Source organism: Myotis yumanensis, unplaced genomic scaffold (genome assembly GCF_028538775.1).
Source record: "Myotis yumanensis isolate MYYU_CA2020_CCGP unplaced genomic scaffold, mMyoYum1.0.hap1 SCAF_3, whole genome shotgun sequence".
In the NCBI taxonomy this organism is placed as follows: Eukaryota; Metazoa; Chordata; class Mammalia; order Chiroptera; family Vespertilionidae; genus Myotis; species Myotis yumanensis.
The window spans coordinates 158,135,351-158,157,473 of NW_027223754.1; the positions used below are offsets into that span (position 1 = coordinate 158,135,351).

The window sequence follows — 22,123 nt, forward strand, 5'->3', positions numbered from 1 at the left end:
TCGGCTGCCAGAGGCGGCTGCAGTGGAAGCACGGAAGCCTGGACAGTGGCCGAGGGCGGGGCCGCTCCGCAGCCTCTCCGGCCCAGCCCAGACGGCAGAGGGTCTAGTTCAGTTTGGATGCTCGGTGTTTAGACAGGCGTGTGGACTGGACCACGTGAAGCAGAAAACTTCCAGAGGCGGCTGAGAGGACAGCCTGTTGCTATCACCCCTGCAGACCCGGCCCTGGTTCACAGTCTGGTTGGATGAATGAACACATGACCACGTGAATGTGTCTAAGGACCCGGGGTACCCTGCCTGGAGAAGACAGGACGCAGGAGAACCAAACAGTTTCCACAGAGCGGGAAGGCTGTCCCAGGACGACGGCTCTAGCGCCGATGGCCCTTCCTGGCCCATCCTGTGCTGAGCTGAGCTGAGCTCTCACACCGGCCGCCTCTGCGCTCCTGTCTACACAGACAGGAAGTCGGAGGCTCGGGAGCACAGGAAACGTGCCCAGGTGACAAATCGTGTGTCTGGGCGTGAACCCGTGAGCACCGGACACACAGAGGGGAGCTGGGGCAGCCTGGGCAGCCTGGGGGCGAACCAGGACCAGCGGGGAAGTGAGAGGGGAGCCAACTCAGCCTCCAGAGAAGGAGACACGTTCCAGTAGCTACAGCGGGCATAGCATGATCCGATGGCCGCCTGTCAGGGACTCTGAGGCAGGTGGGATGGGGAGGGGGGCAGGGCGGGGGGCCTGGCTGAGGTCTGCCAGCTCTTCCACCCTGAGTCTGTGCCGACCCTCCCTACACATGCCCCCCCCCACCCCCCCCCCCACCCCCCGCCACCCTGCTTCCTTGGGAGATTCGGAATCTGGGCTCACTCTCCACAATGGTGGTCCTCCCGGAGCCGTCGTCATTGATCTGCTGGATGTTCCCAAAGTGGATGTCACTGAAGAAGATGCGGTTGGGGGTGCCCGGGGAGGTGCCTGCTCGGTAGTCGAAGGCCAGGGCAATGACATTTTTCATGTGCTTAGGGTCCTCGAAGGCCTGCACGGGCGCGTTGAGATTGCGTTCATCCGACAGGTGGATGCTCTTGAGGATGGTGCGCTCCGAGTAGAGCAGGTAGCCAGCGTACTCGCGGCAGGACGCCCCGTCTTCAGCCAGCATCCCGTGGGCGCAGGCGCAGGCCCGCTGCCCGCCACCCCGGTACAGACACAGCTGCTGGCACCCACCGTTGGCCACTGCACACACGTTGGTGCCTGGGGGAGGGCGCAGGGGAAGGAGGCGGCGATGGAGGGCGGGGCCTGCCTTGGGGGAAGACTCATGGGCGCCTGTGTCATCTCAGCTGAGGTGGACACTCTGGGCCCCCTCCTCTGCCTCCCCCAGTTCAGACACCCTCCAGCCAGCACCAGTCCGGTCCTAGGGCTCCCCAGCCCCTGCTCGCCAACCCTGGGTCTCCAGGGCCCCTGGGAAGTGCCCCTTGGGGTCTCACTGCTCTCCCAGCCCCCTCGCTCTGGGTCCTGGGGGTGAGCACGCAGGCCGGGCCCCCCGGCCTCACCTTTCTGGCGGTCCCGGTTGAAGACCTTGATGTCTTTGAGCTGGACACCGATGCCCGTCCGCAGGGGCACCGAGTCCGTGGCATTGTCTTTGCTGCCGCGCTTGATGGAGCCATTGGCGTGAGTCCTGGGGGAGGGAAGGGCCATGAGCAGGACGTCCACCGGGGCCGGGAGGGAGGGCACGGATGGGGCGGATGGGAGCTGGCACGGACGCCCTCACCTGTCACTCCAGTAGATGAAATCCTCAAACACAGACACGGAGAACATGTCCATGTTGTTGCTGGACAGAACCACCTCGCGGTTCTCTCCCGTCTCCAGGTCGATCCGCTCGATCTTGTCCGTCCGGGCGTCGCACCAGTACAGCTTCCCATCCTACAGGCCAGAGGCACCACCTCACCTCCAGCCCCAGGCCCCCTCCACCCCCACCCGCCCCGTCACACTCACTCCCAACTCTCCTGTCTCTCCTCCTTCCTCCACCTCTTCCACTCTCCGACCTGCTGATCTGCCGGCCTCCAGGGTTCCCTCCAGTCCCCACTCTGGGTGACCCTCCCCCAACACCTCTAGGGTGGCAGGAGTCATACTCTGGGGGGAGGCTGGGCCAGAGGACCCCGTAACTCCCTGCGCCCATATCTTCCTACCAAGTGGGGGGCCGTTACAGGGGGATTCACAGGGGAGCAAGGCATGGGATGAGGGGAGCTTCCCCCAGAGCACGGGGTCCTTCCCCCCGGCCCCTGGGCCACGCCTGCACCCACACCTGATAGTCCACAGAGATGCCGTTGGGCCAGCTGATGCTGACGTTAACCAGCACCACGCGCTCGGTGCCGTCCAGCCGAGACCGCTCAATCCGTGGGTACTGGCCCCACTCGGTCCAGAACAAGTACCTGTGGGACGGAGGGGCACAGGGGCTCAGTCCCCAGAACACGGAGGAGTGGCCCCTATCAGTGCGGGCTGTGGACTGGCCGGCCTGCCCGGCTCCTCACCCCTTCTCTGGATGGACGGTGATGGCCCGGGGCTTGTCCAGGCCCTGGGAGATGACCACGTAGCGGAAAGAGCCATTGAGCCGGGCGACCTCGATGACGTCAAAGCCCTGGTCCGTCCAGTAGATGTTGCCTGAGGAAGGAGTAGGTGCTCAGGGGGTGGGGTGGGAGCACGCACACGGGGGCCCCTCCCAGCCCCAGGTGCCCCTGCCGCTCCCCCGTCTGTTCCTGCCGGCCCCTTCTCCTCAGACCCCTCCTGCCAGGACTCCACTTCCCCATCCTCTGCCTCACACGGAGCCTGCACCCTGCCGTGGCTCACCTGCAATCCAGTCCACGGCGATGCCCTCCACGCGGCCGATGCCATTGGTCACCACATCCTCACGCCACGTCTGGTCTCGCTTAGCCCGGCTGATGGTGCTGAGGCCCATGTCCACCCAGTAAATGGTGTCATTTTCTGAAGGTGGAGAAGCCAACGTGGGATGCCGAACAAGGCAGGGCCGGGAGGGGGTCACAATCACATGGGGTCAGGACAGAGGTGAGTGACTGCCGGGGGGGGGCTTGAAGGGCAGATGGAGGGGGTGGGCAGCTCTGCTAAGGGCCTGAGGTCAGGCAGCCTGACCCTGGACCCCAAGCACACCACCCCCAAAGGTCATGCTCCACTACCTCCTGCATCGAATGGCTCACCAGCATGGAAGTCGATGCCGACAGCCAGGGAAGTCCCGGACACTGGGACCAGGGCGTCCGACTTGTCGTTGGGATCCAGGGGGATTCCGCGGATCCCCTCATGCACAGAGTACAGGAGGAAAGAGCCCACACCTGAAACACAAGAACACTGCAGGCATGAGCCTCACCGACACCCCTTTAAACTTGGCTTCTGTCACCCTCACACCTGTTCTTCTATACGGCCCCTTAAAAAAATATATATATATAAAATAAAAGCATAATATGCTAATTAGACTGAACAGCCAAACGACCTTCCAGACAAAGCTGGGGCTGTGAGAGCCAAGCCCCTTGCACAAATTTTGTGCATTGGGGCTCTAGTGTGTGTGTGTGTGTGTGTGTGTGTGTGTGTATATATATATTGATTTCAGAGAGGAAGGAAGAGGGAGAGAGAGAGAAAAACTGATTGGCTGCCTCTTGCACGCCCCACACTGGGGATCAAGCCCACAACCTAGGCATATGGCCTAACCTGGTATCGAACTGTGACCTCCTGGTTCATAGGTCAACACTCAACCACTGAGCCACGCTGGCCAGGCCTCTATGCATTCCTTTTGATATCCCCCCCCCCCGCCCCCCCCCCGCCCCCCCCCCCCGCCCCCCCCCGCCCCCCCCCCCCGCCCCCCCCCCCCCCCCCCCCCCCCCCCCCCCCCCCCCCCCAGCTATCACGCTTCCCTCTCAACACACACCCTAGCCTGGGCAGGGAGGTCAGCTCTCTGGGAGTCAGGAGAGGAACACACGCGGGGGAACTACCTGCAAGACCTCCAGCCCCCACTAGAGGGCGGCAGAGGCCTGGATTTCTCTCCCTGTGCCGGGCTCTCCAGGCCACTTGCCTCAATACAACCCAGCAGCCTCCGAGGCCATGACGGAGAATCTGGGAAGGTTCCGACAAGACACTGCACTGCACCGACTCCCACATTTAGATTCCCACCCTAGTTTCCTCCTTGTCCTTCCCTCTCTCAACACCTGAAACTCAGCATCCCCAACCCCTCACCCCTGAGCCCGTCTCATTCCCGTTTCCCATTGCTTATGGGGCACCATATTCACGCATCCCAGAATCCTCCCTGGCTCTTCCCACTTGATACAGTGCATCCCCAAATGGGCCTTGGTAGCTCAGGCTCCATGAAAAGAAGGACTCATGGTTGAGTGAGTTGGGGGAAACTCCAAACACCAGAGTCTTCCCTTGAAAAATGTTCAGCGCAGAGGAGCACATGCACGGCTCTGAGACATTCTGCAGCGAAAACCCTTAAGCTCTGCTCACCCCAGTGTTGGCTTCTGTAACATTTACCCACATCAAAGGGAGGTGCCCGGAGTGCCCATGCCCGTCAGAAATGCTGTCTCAGGGCACAGGCTCGTAAATCAGTCACCAGGTTCTTGTGAAAGGTCTCTGACTTTCATCTCTGCCCTGTGGCCGGCCGAGGCCCCATCTCCTAACACCGGGATTACTTGAACTGGTCTGACAGCCTCGGTTCTCCCTCCCCCACCCAGCCGGGCGCCGCGCCGCCAGGTTAATCTGCCCCAAACACCACTTCCCGGGCTCTCCTGGCTGAGAACTCCTGGCCTTGCCCGACCTCACAGCCCGGCACCACGACTCCCCACTCTGCCCAGCACTCGGGCTTGGCACCTCAGGGCCCTCCCGTTGCTCTGGACCCCTTGCCGTTGCCTATCAGCCCTCCCCTTTGAGCCACACAACACTCAGATCCTACTGGGAGTCAGGAGAGGAACTGCCTTCAAGACCTCCAGCCCCCACTAGAGCACACCTATGCCACAAAGCTGGCCCTGACTTTTTTTTCTTTTCTTTCTTTCTTTAAATCCTTACCCAAGGATGCTTATTGGTTTTTAGAGAGAGAAGGGATAGAAAGAGAAACATCGACGTGAGAGAGAGATCCATCGGTTGCCTCCCAGACACGCTCCGACTGGGGATTGAACCCGCAACCTGGGTATGTGCCCTGATAATGAATTGAAACCGCCGTCTTTTCGGTGTACGGGATGACACTCCAACTAATGGAGCCACCCGGCCAGGGAAGCACTGCCTTTTGACATCTTTCTCCAAAATCCTACTGAAGTCAGAGCCACTTCATGGTCCAGGTTCCCCTACACGTGAGCGCCCCCTTCTGGTTAAGACTGCAGAGCACGGGGACTTCTGTCCCCCGGCTTCCCCCGTGGCACCCAGCACAAGGGCTGACTAAACATCCGATTCAGGAGGCCCTTAATGACACTTGACGAATGCAGTCCTGTTGCCAAGGCCGTCGTTAGGACGGCCGGGTTTGGAGACCTGGGTCAAAGCGGGCAGAGGCGGGGGCACTGACCCTCACAGGCCTGCTGGCCACTCCGGAGGCTGTAGCCAGCTGTGCACATGCAGGAGCGGGTTGTCTCTGACGTGGGCAGGCAGAGCTGGGAGCAGTCCCCGTTGTTGACACTGCAGGGGTTGGTGACCTCGTGCCCTGGGGGAGGAGGCGGGAGGCAGAGAAAAGGGTCAGGAGTCCTCATGCTGCTCAGGGACAATCACTGCCTTCAGCGTGGGCCTTGTGGGGGTCACCCCCCAACTCAGCTCTCAGGGCATCTGTCCTCCAGTAACCGGGTGGCTGTGAGCCTATACCAGCCGTGGGCAAACTATGGCCTGTGGGCCGGATCCGGCCCGTTTGAAATGAATAAAACTAAAAAAAAAAAAAAGACCGTACCCTTTTATGTAATGATGTTTACTTTGAATTTATATTGGTTCACACAAACACTCCATCCATGCTTTTGCTCCGGCCCTCCGGTCCAGTTTGAGAACCCATTGTGGCCCTCGAGTCAAAAAGTTTGCCCACCCCTGGCCTATACAGTGCCTCCGTGAGAATTAGAAAGGGGAACCCCTTTGGGTGGTGAGGGGAACCCACCCCATTTTCATTCCCATCCGCTCCCTTGCCCCAGGGTTCCTGCAGCCTTGACCCCTCTGACCCCCACCTCGCCTCCCTGCCCCTGGAGCCCTGTCTCACCCAACTGGATGCTCTCATCATAGACCTTCATGTGCATCACTAGGGTGGTGCTGTTCCGAAGGACCACGGACCCCGAGCCGTCAGCCTTGTTGCAGGTGCCCATCTTCTCCGACACCTGATCTGCCCACCACAGCTTGTCCCCTGGGGCAACAGGAGGGGATGGTACCTGGGGAAGGCCTCCCCAGCAGCGCTCCTGAGGGGCCTGGCAGGGCAGGCAGGCTGCCCCAAGGTGCCCCCCATCTCCCCAGCCAGTGCAGCCCGGCCTGCTCTGCTCCTGCCCCTGCTCCCGCCAGCGGCCTCACCCATGATGGCCAGGGCTGTGGCCTTGCCCAGCTGGTTCCGCATGGTGTCGATAATCTCCAGGTCACTCCCGTCCAGGTTGCAGCGGTTGATGGTGTGGTTCCCGGAGCTGATCCAGTAGAGTTTGCTTTCAGGGAAGTCAATGGCCAGGCCTGGAAGAGGGGGGTGTCACCGCCGGAGAGCCTGACACCAGGGCTGGGGTCCCAGAGCCTGCCCAGCCCGGCTGCCACCTCCAAGGATGTGATTTGTGGGAAGGGTGGGAAGGATAAGCACTAAGCTGGGAGTCTGGGGAAACCCTGATAGGTGCCCTGGTGGAGGAACGAGGGAAGGCTGTGGGGCAGGCGGGGCCAGCTCATACCCACAGGGCCCCGCTGGCCACTGAAGAGCAGGGTGCGGTTGCTGCCGTCCATGTTGGCCATGCTGATGTTGTCCCCGTCGGTCCAGTACAGCTTCCTGGGGGAGGGGGAGGGGCTCAGCATCCTCGTCGGCCCCCTACCTCCCGCTCCCTGACCCTGGCCCCGGACTGACCCACGAAGGGGGTGGACAACCAGGCCGTGGGGCTGCTCCAGGCCCTGCACCACTGCGTTCTTGAAGGAGCCGTCCAGCCGGGCCACGTTGATCTGCTTCTTGTTGGTGTCGTAGCTGGTCCAGAACAGGTTCCGGGACATCCAGTCCACGGCCAGCCCGTGGGCATTCGGCAAGTCTGGGGGCACAGCGGGGAGGTGGTGGTTGGGGGTGGCAGGGCAGAGGGTGGGGGGTCGGGCAGCCTGTCTTCTGTGGGGAAGGGGGATCAGGACACCAGGCCGCAGTACCCCGAGGGACGCAGGGGCACAGGGAGGGGGCACCAGGGACCCGGTGGGGAGCCAGGGCGGGTGGGGGCGGGGTCCGGGCAGAACCTGCAGAGACGACCGTCTCCACGCCGGTGCCGTTGATGAAGGCCCTCTTGATGGCCTGCGTCCGGACGTCGGACCAGTACACGCGCTGCTCGCGGGCGTCGTAGTCCAGCACCGTGACGTTGTCGATGTCGGGCACCGTGAAGGAGATGATGTAGTTGTAGTAGGGGGCGTCCAGGTCCACGCCCCGGATCTCCATCTGACGTGCGTACAGCAGGAACTTCTTAAACTCTGCGGGGCACGGGGTGGGGCGGGGTCACTGCTGAGGGCAGCCCTGCCTCCCTGCTCCACGCCCCCCACCCCCCACCAGATTACGGTCCCTGCTCTGCGTCCCTTCTGTTGGCTGCTGGCCCTCAGCGTCCAGAAGCCGCGCTCCCCCCTGGGGTGACCTCCCTGCGGTAGCCCCGCCTGTCCTACCGAGGCTGCCCCGAGCCTCCCCGGCGGGTCCCTCCCGGCTCACTGTCTACCTGCAGTGACACGGGAGCCCCCGGTGCCGACTCCGCCCTGGGCCTCGTGACCACCGGCCCTGCAGGAAGGGCTCCTACCGTAGCAGGTGGTGTTGTCCTTCTGGAGCTTCATGAGGTGGGGGCAGGCGCAGGAGACCGTCCGGTTGTAGTTGATGAGACACAGGTGGGAGCAGGGGCCACGGCCCCCATTGGCCTCGCAGGGGTTGGGAGCTGGGTGGGGGGAGAGAGGAGAAGCAAGAACATCCTATGACTTGCTGGGCCCTCCATGGCCTTTCTCTCCTGAACCACCCCTCTTCTTCTTCTTTTTAAAATATATCTTTATTGATTTCAGAGAGGAAGGAAGAGGGAGTGAGAGATAGAAACATCAATGATGAGGGAGAATCTTTGATAGGCTGCCTCCTGCACGCCCCCTACTGGGGAACGAGCCCGAAACCTGGGCATGTGCCCTGACCAGGAATCGAACCATGATCTCCTGGTTCATAGGTCTATGCTCAACCACTGAGCCACACCGGCCGGGCTGGAGCACCCCTCTTCACCCCTTCCCATCCTCCCTGCTTCAGCACCGCCCGCCGCCAGCCCTTCTCTGTCAGCGGGCTCCGGTCCAGCACAAACCCCTCCTCTCTCACAGGCCCCTGACAAGGCCGCTGGCTCCTCGGGCCCTTACCCATGGGCTGCCGGGAGGGGTGGTACACCTGCAGGTCGAAGGGCTGGGTGTTGGTCCTCTGTACCACGGTGACATTGTGGCCGGTCCACTTGTTGGCCTTGGCCAGCGTGTTTGTCCGCCAGTCCGTCCAGTACACCTCCCCCCCGTACAGCGTCACCGCGAACGGGTGGGACAGGAACTCGTGTCCCCGGAGCACCTCCATGTGGCCGGAGCCGTCGTAACGGGCTGAGTAGATGGCATCTGACCTGAGGGCACGGTCGGGGCGGAGTGAGGGTGCCGGCTGGGGCCGCAGCTCAGGGCACCCTGCCCAGGGCGCCCTCCCAGGCCCTGGCCCACAGCCCCCACTTCACCACCCTGGAGCGTCCCTCCTCCCACCCCTGCTGGCCAGAGAAGGCAGACAGAATGGCCAAGCCGGGGACACGTGGTGCCAGGGCCAGGATCCAGCCCTGTCACCTCCCCCCACCCCCACTTCTCCTCCGGGCGGCCGTTAGCACACAGGGCTTTGGTGAAGGTTATACAAAGGCACCCCCTCTGCAGAGACCAGTTAGACTGAGGCCCCGGAGAGCGCACAGATCTGAGGGGACAGGAGGTTGTATTTCAGCCCTTGGCCAGGCACCTGGGGCAGGGGGACGCTCGCCTGCACCCTCTTCTATCCGCACCTGTCCCCTAACCCAGCCCCTCCCTCACTGCTGCCCTCTGCTGGGCCCAGCCCTGGCCGCCTGGTTCTGGACCTAAGTCCCCAGGCCTTCTTACCACCCTCCTCACTGCCAAGTCCTGGGACCCTGGCCCACCCTGGGCCTGGAGGCGGGGGTGGGGGGAGATGGAGGCCTCCCAGGGCTGGTGCAGGGGCTGACCTGGCATCGATCCAGAGGATGCGCTTCTCCAGGTAGTCCACGGTGAGCCCGTTGGGCCAGCCACCCGAGCCCGTCTCCCGGTGGATGGTGCGGCGCCCAGCCCCACTCATGGAGGCTGCCTCAATTCGGGGCAGGCTGGCGTCCCAGTCCGTCCAGAACAGGATCCTGGGGAGTGGAGAGGCGGTCAGGAGGGGCCAGCAGGGGCCTGGGGAAGGGGCTGTGGGAGGGTCTAGGTCAGTGGTTCTCAACCTTCTGGCCCCTTAAATACAGTTCCTCATGTTGTGACCCAACCACAAAATTATTTTCGTTGCTACTTCATAACTGTAATGTTGCTACTGTTATGAATCGTAATGTAAATATCTGATATGCAGGATGGTCTTAGGCGACCCCTGTGAAAGGGTCGTTCGACCGCCAAAGGGGTCGCGACCCACAGGTTGAGAACCTCTGGTCTAGGTAAAAGGCCGAGGGGGTTGAGAAGCATTAAGGAGATGGGTGCTGTGGCCAGGCTGAACACGGCTTTGCAGGGACAGTGGGTGAGGGCTAGGCGGGGTCCTCACCCATCTCGGGGGTCCAGTGCAATCGCCCTTGGGTGCTCGATGTCACCCGCCAGCAGGGTGGTCCGAAGAGTCCCATCCAGCTTGGCCACCTCGATCTGGTCCAGGTTGCTCTCGACCCAGTAAATGTTGCCTGCAATCCAATCTACGGCCAGGCCCTCGGGGGTGGCCAGGCCGTACTGAATCACCACCTCGAAACTGGTCAGGGCTGGAGAAGAGAGGTGGCGGGAGGTTAGAGTCCCATGGGGCAGGCTGGACTCAACTCGAGACATCCTGACACATTCCATGACCCCCCTCAACCCTGCCTCTGATGGGCCCCAGATTCCACTGGGGTTCCCAGCCCCCCACTGTCATTCAGGCCCCCCACCCCACAGGAGGTCAGGCGGAGTGCAGCCTGGCTTCCGGAACCCCGGAGGAAGGGGTCACGGCTACCACCTCTGCGTGCAGCTCTCTGGAAGGCTAACCATGGGAGGAGGTCAGGGCAGAGGGTGGAGGCTTTGGGGGACAGACCAGACCCATGTGAGGAGGAAAGAACTTTCTAGAAGTCACCCCACAGACTGTCTCGGAGATTTTTCCCGGAAAGACATATATACACGTACTGCATTATTTTAGAAACCATCGCACAGTGTGCACACGATCCCAGTCTACTCAGCACCCCCTTGCTGATGGGCATTTGACAGCTGAGTGGCTCCAGGTTTTCCCTACGACAGACTCCTGCAGGAAGATGAGCTTCTTCCGAGTCTGTGCTCAGATGTCACCTCCTGAGGGGCCTCCTCTGACTGTCCCATTTAAGTGTCAGCCCTTCTCCGGCCCCCTTGCCTCGTTCCTATTGGCCCCAGCGATGCCCTCCTCTGTCCCTCCACAGTGCGCTGTCCCTCAGTGCTCACAGCTGGTGCTACTGGCACATGAGCTCCAGCAGGGCAGGCATTTGGACCGGCTTTGGTCACTGCTGCCTCCCAGGGCCCCGTGGGTATGGCAGGTGCTCAACATGTGTGTGGACTGGACGAACGAAATCTGTGATGGGTCAGGCCGCCGTGGGACGGAGGCCGAGTTCAGGTACCCCCACCCCTAAATGACGTTTTTACTTCCAAGCCTGTAATTCTAGGGTCTGGGGAGCCGAGCTGCAGGCCTTTTCAAAGGAAGGCTGATCATTTTGTTAATTATCAGGCTGGCAGCCCTGCCGACGATAATTACGGGGCGTCAGGCACTGAGACCCACAGCAAAATCTAACCAATTAACCAGAGTGTGGGGGCTGGGGGAGCCAAGGGCCTCTGCTGGGGGCCGAGCCCCAGGGCCCCTCCGGCGAGGCGAGCCCTTCACCTCCGTTGTCCAGCAGCTTCCCGCGGTAGATCTTGTCCTCCACCACGTCGGTCCAGTAGAGGGCGCTCTGGCTGAGGTGGAAGTCCAGGGCGATGGTGTTGCGCAGGCCAGGCACCAGGACGCTGTAGTCCCCTTTTTGAAGGTCGATGCGCCGGATTTCGTGCCGGTTGGAGAAGATGATGAAGGGCTTGAAGGGGTCTGGAGAGGGGTGCGGTGGGGGTCAGCAAGGGGCTTGCTGCCTCCGTGCCACCCTGTGCAGGGTGTGGATGGAAAAGGGGTCGCCTACTAAACCTGGCAGGCATGGTGGGCCCCTCAAACTCAGGGACTGAAAAATTGCCACGGGGGGTCTGAATGCACAAATCCCTACGTGAGACCGACTCACAGCAGGTGGTCACTCCTGGCCTTAGCTTCCTTGGCAAGGTCAGTCTACCTGAGCGAGCCTGTGGTCTTCTCGCATCTAAGTTACACACCTTTGGAAGGTCAGAGTCTCTTCTCTTCCAGACCCTCAGGGCACAGCCTGGCACCGAGGAGACCACAGAACCTGCCGCCACCCCCCCGCCCCCCAGGATGCCACCTCTATGTGCACACATTTTAGTTATTAACCATCCTGGACCCTCCAACGTAGAGTATGTGCCTCTCTGTTTACTGTTTTTTTAAATATATTTTATTGATTTTTTACAGAGAGGACGGGAGAGGGATAGAGAGTTAGAAACATCGATCAGCTGCCTCCTGCACACTCCCTACTGGGGATGTGCCTGCAACCAAGGTACATGCCCTTGACCGGAATCGAACCTGGGACCCTTCAGTCCGCAGGCCGACGCTCTATCCACTGAGCCAAACCGGTCAGGGGTCCCTTTGCTTTTATCTAATCCCAGAGAAGCTTGGTTTTCTCCCGCCCCTTAGCCTGCCACCAATGAACTCCGTGTAACCTTCCTCTCCCTTTTATCCTAATGTATCAAACAGACTGCAGAACTGCCATCCTCTGGAGCATTTTCTCCACCTATTGAGATTTTACTTCCCAGCAATTGTCAGTTTGACTCAAGTAAACTAAGAAAATTCTCTACAGGTTTGGACGTTTCTTCTGTCTATAGGGAGGCAGGGTGTCTGTTGGCTCTGGGGCTGGGCCTGACAGACACTTTAGCCTCTGGCATTCAGCCGCCCAAGCCCGGCTGCCCACAGCTCAGGGACCTGCCTCAGCCTGCCCGGTGCCCAGCGGCCACCCGCCACCCTCACCCGTGTTTTACCCAGGCTGCGGCAGCTCTCGCCATCTGGCTCCAGCACCCATCCCTCGTAGCAGGAGCACTTCACACTGAACTTGTTCTGGTCGCACTTCTGGCTGCACTTGAGGTGCTTGGCACAGTAGCTCTGGATCTGACAGGTGTGGCTGTCAGGCCCCAGCTCCATGCCCAGAGGGCACGAGCACACAATGCCTTCCCCGGGTGCCACTGAGCAGTTGTGGCTGCAGCCTCCGTTATTCAGAGAGCACTGGTCTGGGGGGCAGGGATCAGGGGACAGGATCAGGGTCAGGATCCCAGAGGGGGCAGGACCATGGCCCTGCTGGGCCCCAAGTCCCAGGCAGGCAGCCCGGCACGCTGCCCCCTCCCCCTCCCCTCCTCCCCGCATCCTTCTTTTCCATTCCCGCCAACCCTCTGTCCCACTGCTTCCCAGGCCTTCTCAGGACCAGGGTTGGGACCCCAGCACCCACCATCGGGACCCCCCCACTTCCCACACCATGTCTGCATCTCTCTGGTCTCTACTTCCTTGCCACTTCTTGAGCCCACGGTGGGGGCCCCAGCTTTTTGCCTCTCTCTGGGAGGACGGGAAACCCATTCCCTTTTCCTCGGTCTCTCCTGATTCGGGGTGAGGTGCAGTGTGGAATGTCCCACCCTGGGCCCTGACACGCCCTGGGACCTGCCAGCCCTGACAGATGACCCGGCAGCAGTTCTCAGGGCCTGTCCGGCCGCCTTATCTCCCACTCCTCTCCTTTCGGGAACGCGAGGCTCCGCCTGGAGATAAGGCAGCTCCGCTCCTCACCCCCGAGCCGCACCATGTGCCCCGTCCTGACCCCATTTCTTTTGATCTTGAATGCACACCCTCCTCCCCCCACGTTCCCACTCGCCCTGAAAGATCTACCATCTCTGAGAACCCAATTAAATCCCCACCTCCTCTGGGAAGCCTGCCCTGGCCACATCAACACTCCAGCCGGTGCCTTCACCTCAAAAGCCAGCTCTGCGGCACGAGTGTGGGTGAGGCCTGTGCCTGCAGCGAGGGGCTGCGCGGCACTGTCTCTACTTTAGGAGCTGTGTGACCTCGGACCAGCTACTTAACCTCTCTGTGCCTCCGTGTTCTCATCTGTAATCGTATCTGCCTCGCAGGGCTGCTTTATGGATTTAATGCTATAAGAGTGTGATGTGTCGAGCACAGCCTCTTGAGAAGGTGAGTGGTAAATCCACACGGGGTAACTGCTCGCCCAGCAGCCAGAGCTGCCCTTTCCGAGTCTCAGACCTCTCCCCACACAGCCTGCCCTGCTCCACCTGCCCCGGCCTGGCCGGACTCCTTACCCAGCACCCTCCCCACCCTCTCCTGGGGCCTCCCCGGCCTGGGCCTCACCGCAGAGCTCTCCCTCATCGGAGCCGTCTCCACAGTCGTCCTTGCCGTCACACAGCTTGTCCGGGGGCAGGCAGACTGAGGTGTTGTTGGCACAGGGGTGCGAGGGTGGCCTGCAGGCCAGGGACTCACAGTTCTCCTCATCCGAGTTATCTTCACAGTCACTGTCGCCATCACATACCCATGCTTTGCTGATGCACCGAGCTGAGGGGTGGGTATAGCATGAGGGGCCAGCCCTGGGCATCGGGCTCCCTATGTCCTTCCCAGACCCAGTGGAGTCCTCCAACAGGGTCATGACTGCAATGCCTTACGGTCCACTAGGAACCCCGAGGCCTTTTCTGTGAAATTCACACAGCGAAGAAGGAGGAATCTGCAGGAGGTGAGGGCTGGGTCCCCAGGGCCCTTAGTGCAGGCCCTGCCCCTTCCCGTCTTCCCCACGCATCAGGCACAGCTCTTTCTGTGCAGGCTTTTGCCTCAATTCCCCCACCTCCACCCCTCACAGGGCGGTGCTATCTCTGCTCTCAGTACAGTTTTCTCCTGTCCACGCTGCCCCATTCCAAGCTCCTTGCAATACTTCTCTTTACCAGAGTCCTTGCAGCCGAACTTGACGTTGGGGTCACAGACGTGGGTCACCCCCTCGCAGCTCTTCTCGTCACTGGAGTCCATGCAGTCAGTGTCCCCGTCACAGCGCCAGCGCAGGGGGATGCACAGCCCATCCAGCCGGCACTGGAACTCATCACTGTGGCAGCCACCAGGCGGCCTTGTAGCTGCAGGGGACGGGGGAGGGCATTGGGTGGGGCAGGGGCTTCAGGTCGGCCATGCCCACCTCTGCCTTCCCAATCCCCCTGGTGCTATGCCCAGCCCGGGGCTATGAGCAGAGACAGAGATGAAGCGCTGTCTGAGCGCTGCTGACACTCCTGGAAGCACTGAATGAGGCAGGCAGGGATGCTACAATCCCAGACCCGAAGGTCATCTCACCTAACCTCCCTATTTTACACGCGAGAGCTCGACTGGATAAGCAGTTTGCTCGGCCAGAGCTCAGATGCCCCCCGCCTTAGCCTCGCCTCTGTTTCATTCACCCACTCCACAGACACTTAGTGATGGCCTACTGTGTGCCAGGCACTGTTTCAGGTGCCAGCACGAGCAAGACTCCTTGACGGGCCTTTTCCCGTCATGGAAGTGAAGCTCTAGGCAGGGAGACACAGACAATGAAACACAACATAGAAACCCAGGATGGAGTTGCAGGTAGCGGTCGAAGCTGTGGACACCAAGCCGGGCCAAGGCTAGCGAGGGATGAGGATGCTGCTTTCGATGGGACAATCGGGGAAGGTCTCTGAGCAGAGTCCTGAACAGCGTGAGGTGTATTCTAGGCAAATAGCTAGTGCAAAGTCCAGGGAACAGCTAGTGCAAAGTCCGGGATAGGACTACGCAGGGCGCGCTGGACAAATGCCCAGGGCACAGTTGAGGCTGCACAGCCAGAGCGGAGCAAAGGAGGAGATGGGCGGCAGGAACACAGGTCAGAGAAGTGGGCGGAGCCCTGCAGGCCTCGCAGCAACATTTGGTATTGATTCTAAATGCGTAGGGCGCCAGTGTGGGCTGAGGGCAGGGCTGGGGCATAATCCGTCTCGGGTCCTGCAGGTTATGCTGAGCTGTGACCCCGGGGGCCAGGGAAGGAGCAGGAACAGGTGACTGCACCCGCCTGACTGCCACCACCACCGGGGCCTCTTTGCCCACCTGCCCCGAGCGTGGCCAAGCCTCTCCTCCAGTGCCTGGATTTCAGGAGCAGCCCACACGCCGATTTTCCTTCCTTGGGGCCCCTGAACCGATTTCTAATCAAATCCCCTTCCGGGACGGTCTTCCAAAAGACCTCCTACATCCTATCGCCTTCCAGCTTCGAAATCCTTTGAAGGTCCCCGGCGCCCAACTTTCCTTTGCTGTAACCTGCCCCCTTCAAAACAGCCTCATTCCTCCGTCCCCTCCGGTCCGAGGGGCCCCACCTGGCCCCACGGGCCCCTGTGGGAGTGCTCAGTGTCACCCTCTTCGTCCTACCGCTGGGTTCTTCAGGCCACCCCACCCCCACCCTGCAGACCCTCTGGCTTGTCCATTTACCCACAGTCTAATCCCTCATTAGGCCCCGGTTCAAATCCCACCTCCTGAATGGTCCCAGCCATTTCAGCTCACAACCATAGTTAAGGATTGCTACCCACCATGACATTCACCCCTGTTCCCGTGGGCCAGGCCCCTCTCATTTCACAGAGGAGGAAGCGGAGGCTTAGAGGAAGCGACTTGCCCGAGTTCGCCCAGCTTGTAAATGAAGCTTTTCCCACCAGGCCACGCACACGCCTCCAGGGACCCCTTCTCAGAACCCCCTGCACTAGCACCTGCTCTCCTCACCCAGCCTTCGTCAGCGATGGCCCTGCAAACCCAGCGACTGTCCCCTGGGCCTGGGGACTCTCCCCTCCTCCCACTCAGTGCTGGGCCACAGTGCCTGCCTGCTCAGCACCGCTCCCACTATGTGCACCTAACTCCCCGAGGCAGAGGTTGTAAGCTGGTGACCCGGGGCCAGATGAGGCCTGTGGGAAGATCTGGGCCTGCGGTGTTTTTTTAAACTTTTAAAATCAACTGCTGGTTGTTACCGTTTGACTTGTGTTCCCTAAAAGAGATGCCGAAGTCCTAACTCATAGTACCTGGGCATGTGACCTTATTTGGAAATGGGTCTTTGGAGATGATCAATTTAAGATGAGGTCATTAGGGTGGGCCCTAATCCAATAAGACTGTCCTTCCATAAAGAGGAAATATGGACACAGGGACAGACACACACCCAGGGAGGATGCCACGTGAAGACGAAGGCAGAGATCGGGGTGCAACATGCACAGGCCACAGAACGCCGAGACTGCCAGCACACACCAGAGCTGGGAGCGAGGCCGGGAACAGTTCCCCCTCACAGCCCTCAGAGGAGCCAACCCTGCCAACACGTGGGCCTTGAACTCATAACCTTTAGTCATGTCAGATCATAGATTTCTGTTGTTTAAGCCACTCAGTTTGTGGTACGTGACTGTGGCAGCTCCAGGACACTAACGTATGTATTGTAAAATGGGTAGACTTTACATAAAAATCTGCATTTCAGTGCAGACTTCCCTTGAAGCCAGGGCAGTCCTGGGTCTGCATTCTTCCATAGTAACAAGCAGCCACAGCGAGACACCCACATCCCTCGAGAGGGTCTGTGCCTTCCCGTAGACTGAGCTCCACTGCCCCTGGCTGGGGCCTGGGGGCCGGCACTAGGGACCCTCACGGAGCCAGCCCCTCTCTGCTCTGGTCCTCACTGCACTCATTCATCCCGACCCCTCTGAGCATGCCTTCAAAGCTACTCGGCCCCAACACCAGCCACGGGCTGAGTGCCTGCTGCGCACGGCCTCCCTGAAACCCCCAGAGCAACACCACGATATCGGTGCTATTATTATCCCCACTTTGCAGATGAGCACAGAGGCCGCTAAGTGACTTGCTCAAGGCCACCCAAATAGTTAGCAGAGCTGGCGCTCAAACCCAGAGCCACGCAGCTGCAAAGCCTGCAATCTTAACAGCGTGTGACACCGAGTTGTCGGCAATCTCCCTCTCCCACTGGACGGGAAACTCCTGCAGGATAAGAGCCACGGCTGGGTTATCTCTGCTCCCAGATGGCAACGCACGCAGTGGGAGGACAGATGGATGGGTGGATGCTGAGTGACGGCTGTGCACCGTCTCGCCCCGCCCTGCGGGCTCCGGGTCCTACCCTGATTGGTGCAGTTGGCGTGGGTCTCGTCGCTGTAGTCTCCGCAGTCATTGTCCCCATCGCAGGTCCAGTGCTCTGGGATGCAGCGCCCGCTGTTGCATTTGAACTGGGTGCTAGAGCAAGAGTGGCTGCAGCCTGCCTCGTCACTATTGTCCCCACAGTCATTGTCTGGGGGCGGCAAGAAGGGGAGAGGCAAGGAGCGCGTCAGCCAACGGCCTTCTCTGTGACCCCCGGTGGGGCCCCCACTCCCACCCCCCGATTCCCACCTCCCCACCCCAACCCCCCCACGGAGAAAAAAACAAACATTAAAGACACAGAAACTGCATAGACTGCAGCATGCACCATGGCCCACATGGGGGGAGGGGGGAGGCGGGGAGGGGCGGCGGGGCGGGCTCCAGGAGGGCCCTTCCCTGAGTCTGGGAAGGCTGGGGGAGGGGCACAGGGCATGTTTCTTTCTTTTAGGCAGGGTGTGGGAACAGGGGTCTGTTTGCTTTGGGGGCAAGGCAGGGATTTATCTGGTTTTGGAGGGAGAGAGATGGGAGGAGTGTAGGTGAGGCCTCTCGGTGGAGGGAGAGGGGAAGGGGAGGGGTGAGAGCTTAATCAGGCCCTGCCCTGAACTCGGGCATTGCTGGGCACCAGCTCAGAGGGGGCACTGCCTACAGCGGGGAGGGTGGGGGCTAAAGGACGCTGGGGAAGATGGGGTTTAGCTACAGGGCAGTGCTCCTGCCTCTCTTCCCCCTGGTTGTGCTTCTCTAGCTCTCTCCTCCTCTCTGTCATCTCCTCTCCTCTGAGAGGTGCCTCTGCCCACTCGGCTTCTCCCTTCCCACTGTTTGCTTTCTCCTTCTGTCGCCTCCCCCCTCTCTCTTCTCTCTTTAGCTTTCCCCCCACATCCTAGGAGCTCTGGGAGGGGCAGCCTGGGAGTCCTGAGGCCGCCAGAGGCCAGCGGGGCTCTGGGTGATGGTGCATGTGCTTCTATGCACTGACCGGCAGGCTCAGGACAGGTCTTTTCGTCAGAGCCGTCCCCACAATCCTTCTCTGAAACACAGAAACCGCCAGGGCAACCATTGGCACACGAGACACGGCAAAGGTGAGGGGCAGCATGGCGCTGACCCAGTCCATCCTCTCACACGTCAGCCAGGGTTGGAGCCACTGTGCAACACGTCACAACACCACACAGACACAACCCGAGCCCTGAGACGGCACACACACACACACACACACACACACACACACACGACAATCCCCTGGCCCGCGGCTCAGGGCTGACGTCACCTGGTCCATGGCTGACCGCCAGGTGGGCTCCTGAGCCTAGAGCAGGAGCCTGGAGGGTGCTCCAAGGACTTGGGGAGATGGGGTTTGCAGGGAGAAGGGAGCTGGCCCTGGGCTCTCCTTGCTCTGTCCCTCCGGCCCACTCCTCCCAGCCCTGCTCGCTGACCTCTCCCCGGCCCCCCAGCCTCTGCCGGGGGATAGACAGCTCAGACCCTGCCTGGGGAGGAAGGGGGCAGATGCGATGGGCAGGGTCCCCCTCAGTCCATCTGGGTTTCCCCTTGGCATTTCTGGCTTGTCCTCCTTTTTCCCCATCCAATCCAGTGGGGCTTTCATGAACCGGAGGGAGGGCCTGCTTGGTTCTAAAACTCCTTGGGCCTTACACCCCGGGCCTGGCTTCTAGCTTTCCTGGGAACCAGGGCCAGTGAAGGGAGTTTGCTCTCACCATTGTCACATCGCCAGTTGATGTTGATGCATCTGCCATTGTTGCAGGTAAACTGAGTCAGGGGGAAGCAGGTGGGATAGGCTGTCAGGGAGGAAATGCAGCTGCGTCAGGCACCCCCGGTGACACAGCCTCGCAGCACCGGGCACGAAGGTGCAGGTGCTCTGGAACTAGCAGCCCTTGTGTGGCCAGATGAGGAGAGAAGGCTAGGCAGCCATGCCTCAGGCCGAGACCCCGCCCTCCATCCCCACCTCCCTGAGCACCCTGTTTAAAGCTGGTAGCTACCAAACATGGGCCCTGTGCTGAGCGTTTCTCAACGCCTGGTCTCACTGAACCCCACATCAGCACTATGATACCGGGGGTGCTATTATCCCCACTTTGCAGATGAAATGCACAGAGGCCACCGAGATTAGGTAACTTGCTAAGACCACACAGCACTCACTTGCAGGGTCTTCCAAGCCCCTCCGCCCAGCCCCCCAGAGGGTGTTCTCATGGGTGACCTCCTCCGGGCCAGCCCGGCCTTCCCGAGTCCCTCTTACCGCACGAGGCCGACTCGTCAGAGCGGTCCCCGCAGTCGTCGTCCAGGTCGCACGTCCAGGAGATGGGGATGCAGCGGCCACTGGCGCAGGAGAACTGGTTGGGCGGGCAGGTCCGAGCTGCGGATAGAGGCGTGTGAGTGCTCCTAGTTCTGCCCCCTTTCCTAACTTTCCTTTCCTTTCCTATTCTGAGTGTCATAGGAAGGCTCCCTAAGGCAGTGGTTCTCAACCTTGGCTGCACATTAGAATCACCTGGGAATCTTTTTAAAATCCTGATTTCTGGGCCTCATCTTCTGGAATTCTGTTTCTTTATTACTAATGCTGTGGCCCCACCCCACAACAAAGAAACAGAATTTCCGGAGGATGAGGCCCAGAAATCAGGATTTTAAAGAGATTCCCAGGTGATTCTAATGTGCAGCCAAGGTTGAGAACCACTGCTAAGGGCTTCAATGCCATTTCTCTCAGAGAATTTCAAACCACCTCTGCGGCCTCACAGTGGCTGCATCGCCGCATCTCTCGGGGGGCCTCTGGCACCCTCCACGGAGAGGGCCCCCGGCCTCGCTCTTATCTCCCGTCTAAAGCTGTGCTCTGTCCCCTGCAGGCTCAGTCCTCCCAGCCAGCCTGGTCCTTCAGGGGAAGGGGGCAGCACCCCTCTCCTCCTGCCCGGGGCCCCATCCTCTCTGCCCCCACGCCCTGTGTGCTTTTCTTTCTGCTCAGGCCCCTCGGTCTTCCCAAGCCTGGCTCCCCCGCCTCCTTGATTAGAGGTGCCCAGGGTGGTCCACCCCCAGTCCCACACCTGAGCAAGTGGCGTTGGACTCGTCCTCACTGTTCCCACAGTCGTTGTCCCCGTCACAGAGCCAGCGGTTGGGGATGCACCGGTTGTTCTCGCACTTGAAGCGGTCTGAGGGGCAGGTGTGCTGATCTGGGGAGGGGACAGATCAGAGGTCACTGAGAGGGTGGGGCCCGCTCCCCCCGGCAGGCAGAGCCCTCCACTGGCCTCCCTGCAGGCCCACCGCCGCCCCGGAGGAGCGGGGAGGAGCGGGGAGGAGCGGGGAGGGGCGGGGAGGGACGGGCGGGCGACTCACGGCAGAGGGCCGGGGCCTCGTCACTGTTGTCCAGGCAGTCGTTGTCCCCGTCGCACTTCCAGCGCTCCTGGATGCAGCGGCTGTTGGCACAGGCAAACTCGCCCGGCTGGCACTGGGGTGGGGGCACGTAGGATGGGTTCGCTGTGGGCACCACAGGGGGGCGAGGGGGAAAGTCAGACCCAGATCACGGGTCAGGTGCCAAGGCCCCTGTACTCTGCGTATTTTATTATTTAAAAATAACGCACAGAGTAATTTTAAATCGAGTGCAATTCTTCATGAGCAGGTTGTCTGGTGAAAACTGCAGCTCTATCTCAAGCCACAGGTGACACTCACTCTAACACGCCCGCTTACTCTAAGGTGCCCGGCACGGCACGTCCCAGCGGCCCGTCCCAGCGGCCCCGAGGATAAGCAGCTCCGGTGAGAGTGCAGAGCCCCACCCCCTTCGTGCCCCTGAGAGACCACTCCTCCCCCTCCCTGCCACCTTCACCCTCGGCTCCTTGGAAGGTGTTCCTGGGCCTTCAGGGCCCTGCCCTGTCCCTGGCTCTCCCTTGACAAATGCTCACCCACCGCAGGAGCAAAACAGGCCCAGAACTCTGCGGGCTCCGCAGTCGCCCAGCACCTCGCCTCACCACCTCTGTCTGCCCTGGGCTACTAGGAGTAAAAGCACTGCCTCCTTTGTGTCTGCATCAGTCACCTCCAGACGCCCAGGGCAGCCCGTCCCTGGGCCTTACAGCTCTGTGCATCCCCTTTCTGGCTCATCTGTCATTCCCACTTCAGCCTTCCCATGGGCCCCGTGGGCGGCTATTGTCTCTCCCTCAGCCCACGGACTACTGAGCCTGGAGGCGTCCACCTTGCTTCTCGATCCTGCTTCCTGACTGTCCTCCCTCCTTCTCTCTGCAAAATCCACACTGACTTTCCCGTTATCTGACCATCCCACCCAGACTTCTACAGGCCCCAGGCCACGCCCTCTCATCCGTAAGGGTTTTTAGATCCTGGCTCCAGTGTCACTCCTCCCAAAACCACTCTGCTTTAATTCTTGGTGATTTCAAAGTCCGTGGAAAGGATCTTTCCATTACTCTGGCCCCCAGTTCCTCTCTCTGCCAATGCCAATGCCCTTGCCCTCCATCTGGCCTCAGGCACTCACTCTTCGCTGTGTGCTAAGG

General features: G+C 60.7%; 1 protein-coding gene across 2 annotated transcripts in view; it reads right to left on the bottom strand.

Annotated features, from left to right (window-relative positions):
- LRP1 (LDL receptor related protein 1) overlaps positions 1 to 22,123 on the bottom strand; it is a 79,516-nt gene that overhangs the window by 23,957 nt on the left and 33,436 nt on the right. Inside the window, exons 16-42 of one of the 2 annotated variants that reach the window (XM_070409931.1) lie at positions 20,961 to 21,101; positions 20,672 to 20,797; positions 19,879 to 19,995; positions 19,343 to 19,423; positions 18,616 to 18,666; positions 17,632 to 17,799; positions 14,447 to 14,629; positions 13,866 to 14,066; positions 12,500 to 12,745; positions 11,256 to 11,453; positions 9,939 to 10,143; positions 9,382 to 9,546; positions 8,528 to 8,772; positions 7,942 to 8,073; positions 7,400 to 7,627; positions 7,032 to 7,206; positions 6,862 to 6,956; positions 6,506 to 6,655; positions 6,204 to 6,344; positions 5,535 to 5,669; positions 3,193 to 3,324; positions 2,828 to 2,962; positions 2,512 to 2,641; positions 2,286 to 2,412; positions 1,752 to 1,903; positions 1,534 to 1,658; positions 857 to 1,234 (exon numbers count right to left, since the gene is read on the bottom strand). In XM_070409931.1, the coding sequence (XP_070266032.1) occupies positions 857 to 1,234; positions 1,534 to 1,658; positions 1,752 to 1,903; positions 2,286 to 2,412; positions 2,512 to 2,641; positions 2,828 to 2,962; positions 3,193 to 3,324; positions 5,535 to 5,669; positions 6,204 to 6,344; positions 6,506 to 6,655; positions 6,862 to 6,956; positions 7,032 to 7,206; positions 7,400 to 7,627; positions 7,942 to 8,073; positions 8,528 to 8,772; positions 9,382 to 9,546; positions 9,939 to 10,143; positions 11,256 to 11,453; positions 12,500 to 12,745; positions 13,866 to 14,066; positions 14,447 to 14,629; positions 17,632 to 17,799; positions 18,616 to 18,666; positions 19,343 to 19,423; positions 19,879 to 19,995; positions 20,672 to 20,797; positions 20,961 to 21,101 (4,362 nt within the window). The remainder of the gene's footprint in view (positions 1 to 856; positions 1,235 to 1,533; positions 1,659 to 1,751; positions 1,904 to 2,285; positions 2,413 to 2,511; positions 2,642 to 2,827; positions 2,963 to 3,192; positions 3,325 to 5,534; positions 5,670 to 6,203; positions 6,345 to 6,505; positions 6,656 to 6,861; positions 6,957 to 7,031; positions 7,207 to 7,399; positions 7,628 to 7,941; positions 8,074 to 8,527; positions 8,773 to 9,381; positions 9,547 to 9,938; positions 10,144 to 11,255; positions 11,454 to 12,499; positions 12,746 to 13,865; positions 14,067 to 14,446; positions 14,630 to 17,631; positions 17,800 to 18,615; positions 18,667 to 19,342; positions 19,424 to 19,878; positions 19,996 to 20,671; positions 20,798 to 20,960; positions 21,102 to 22,123) is intronic. The other variant, XM_070409932.1, reaches the window with a different exon arrangement.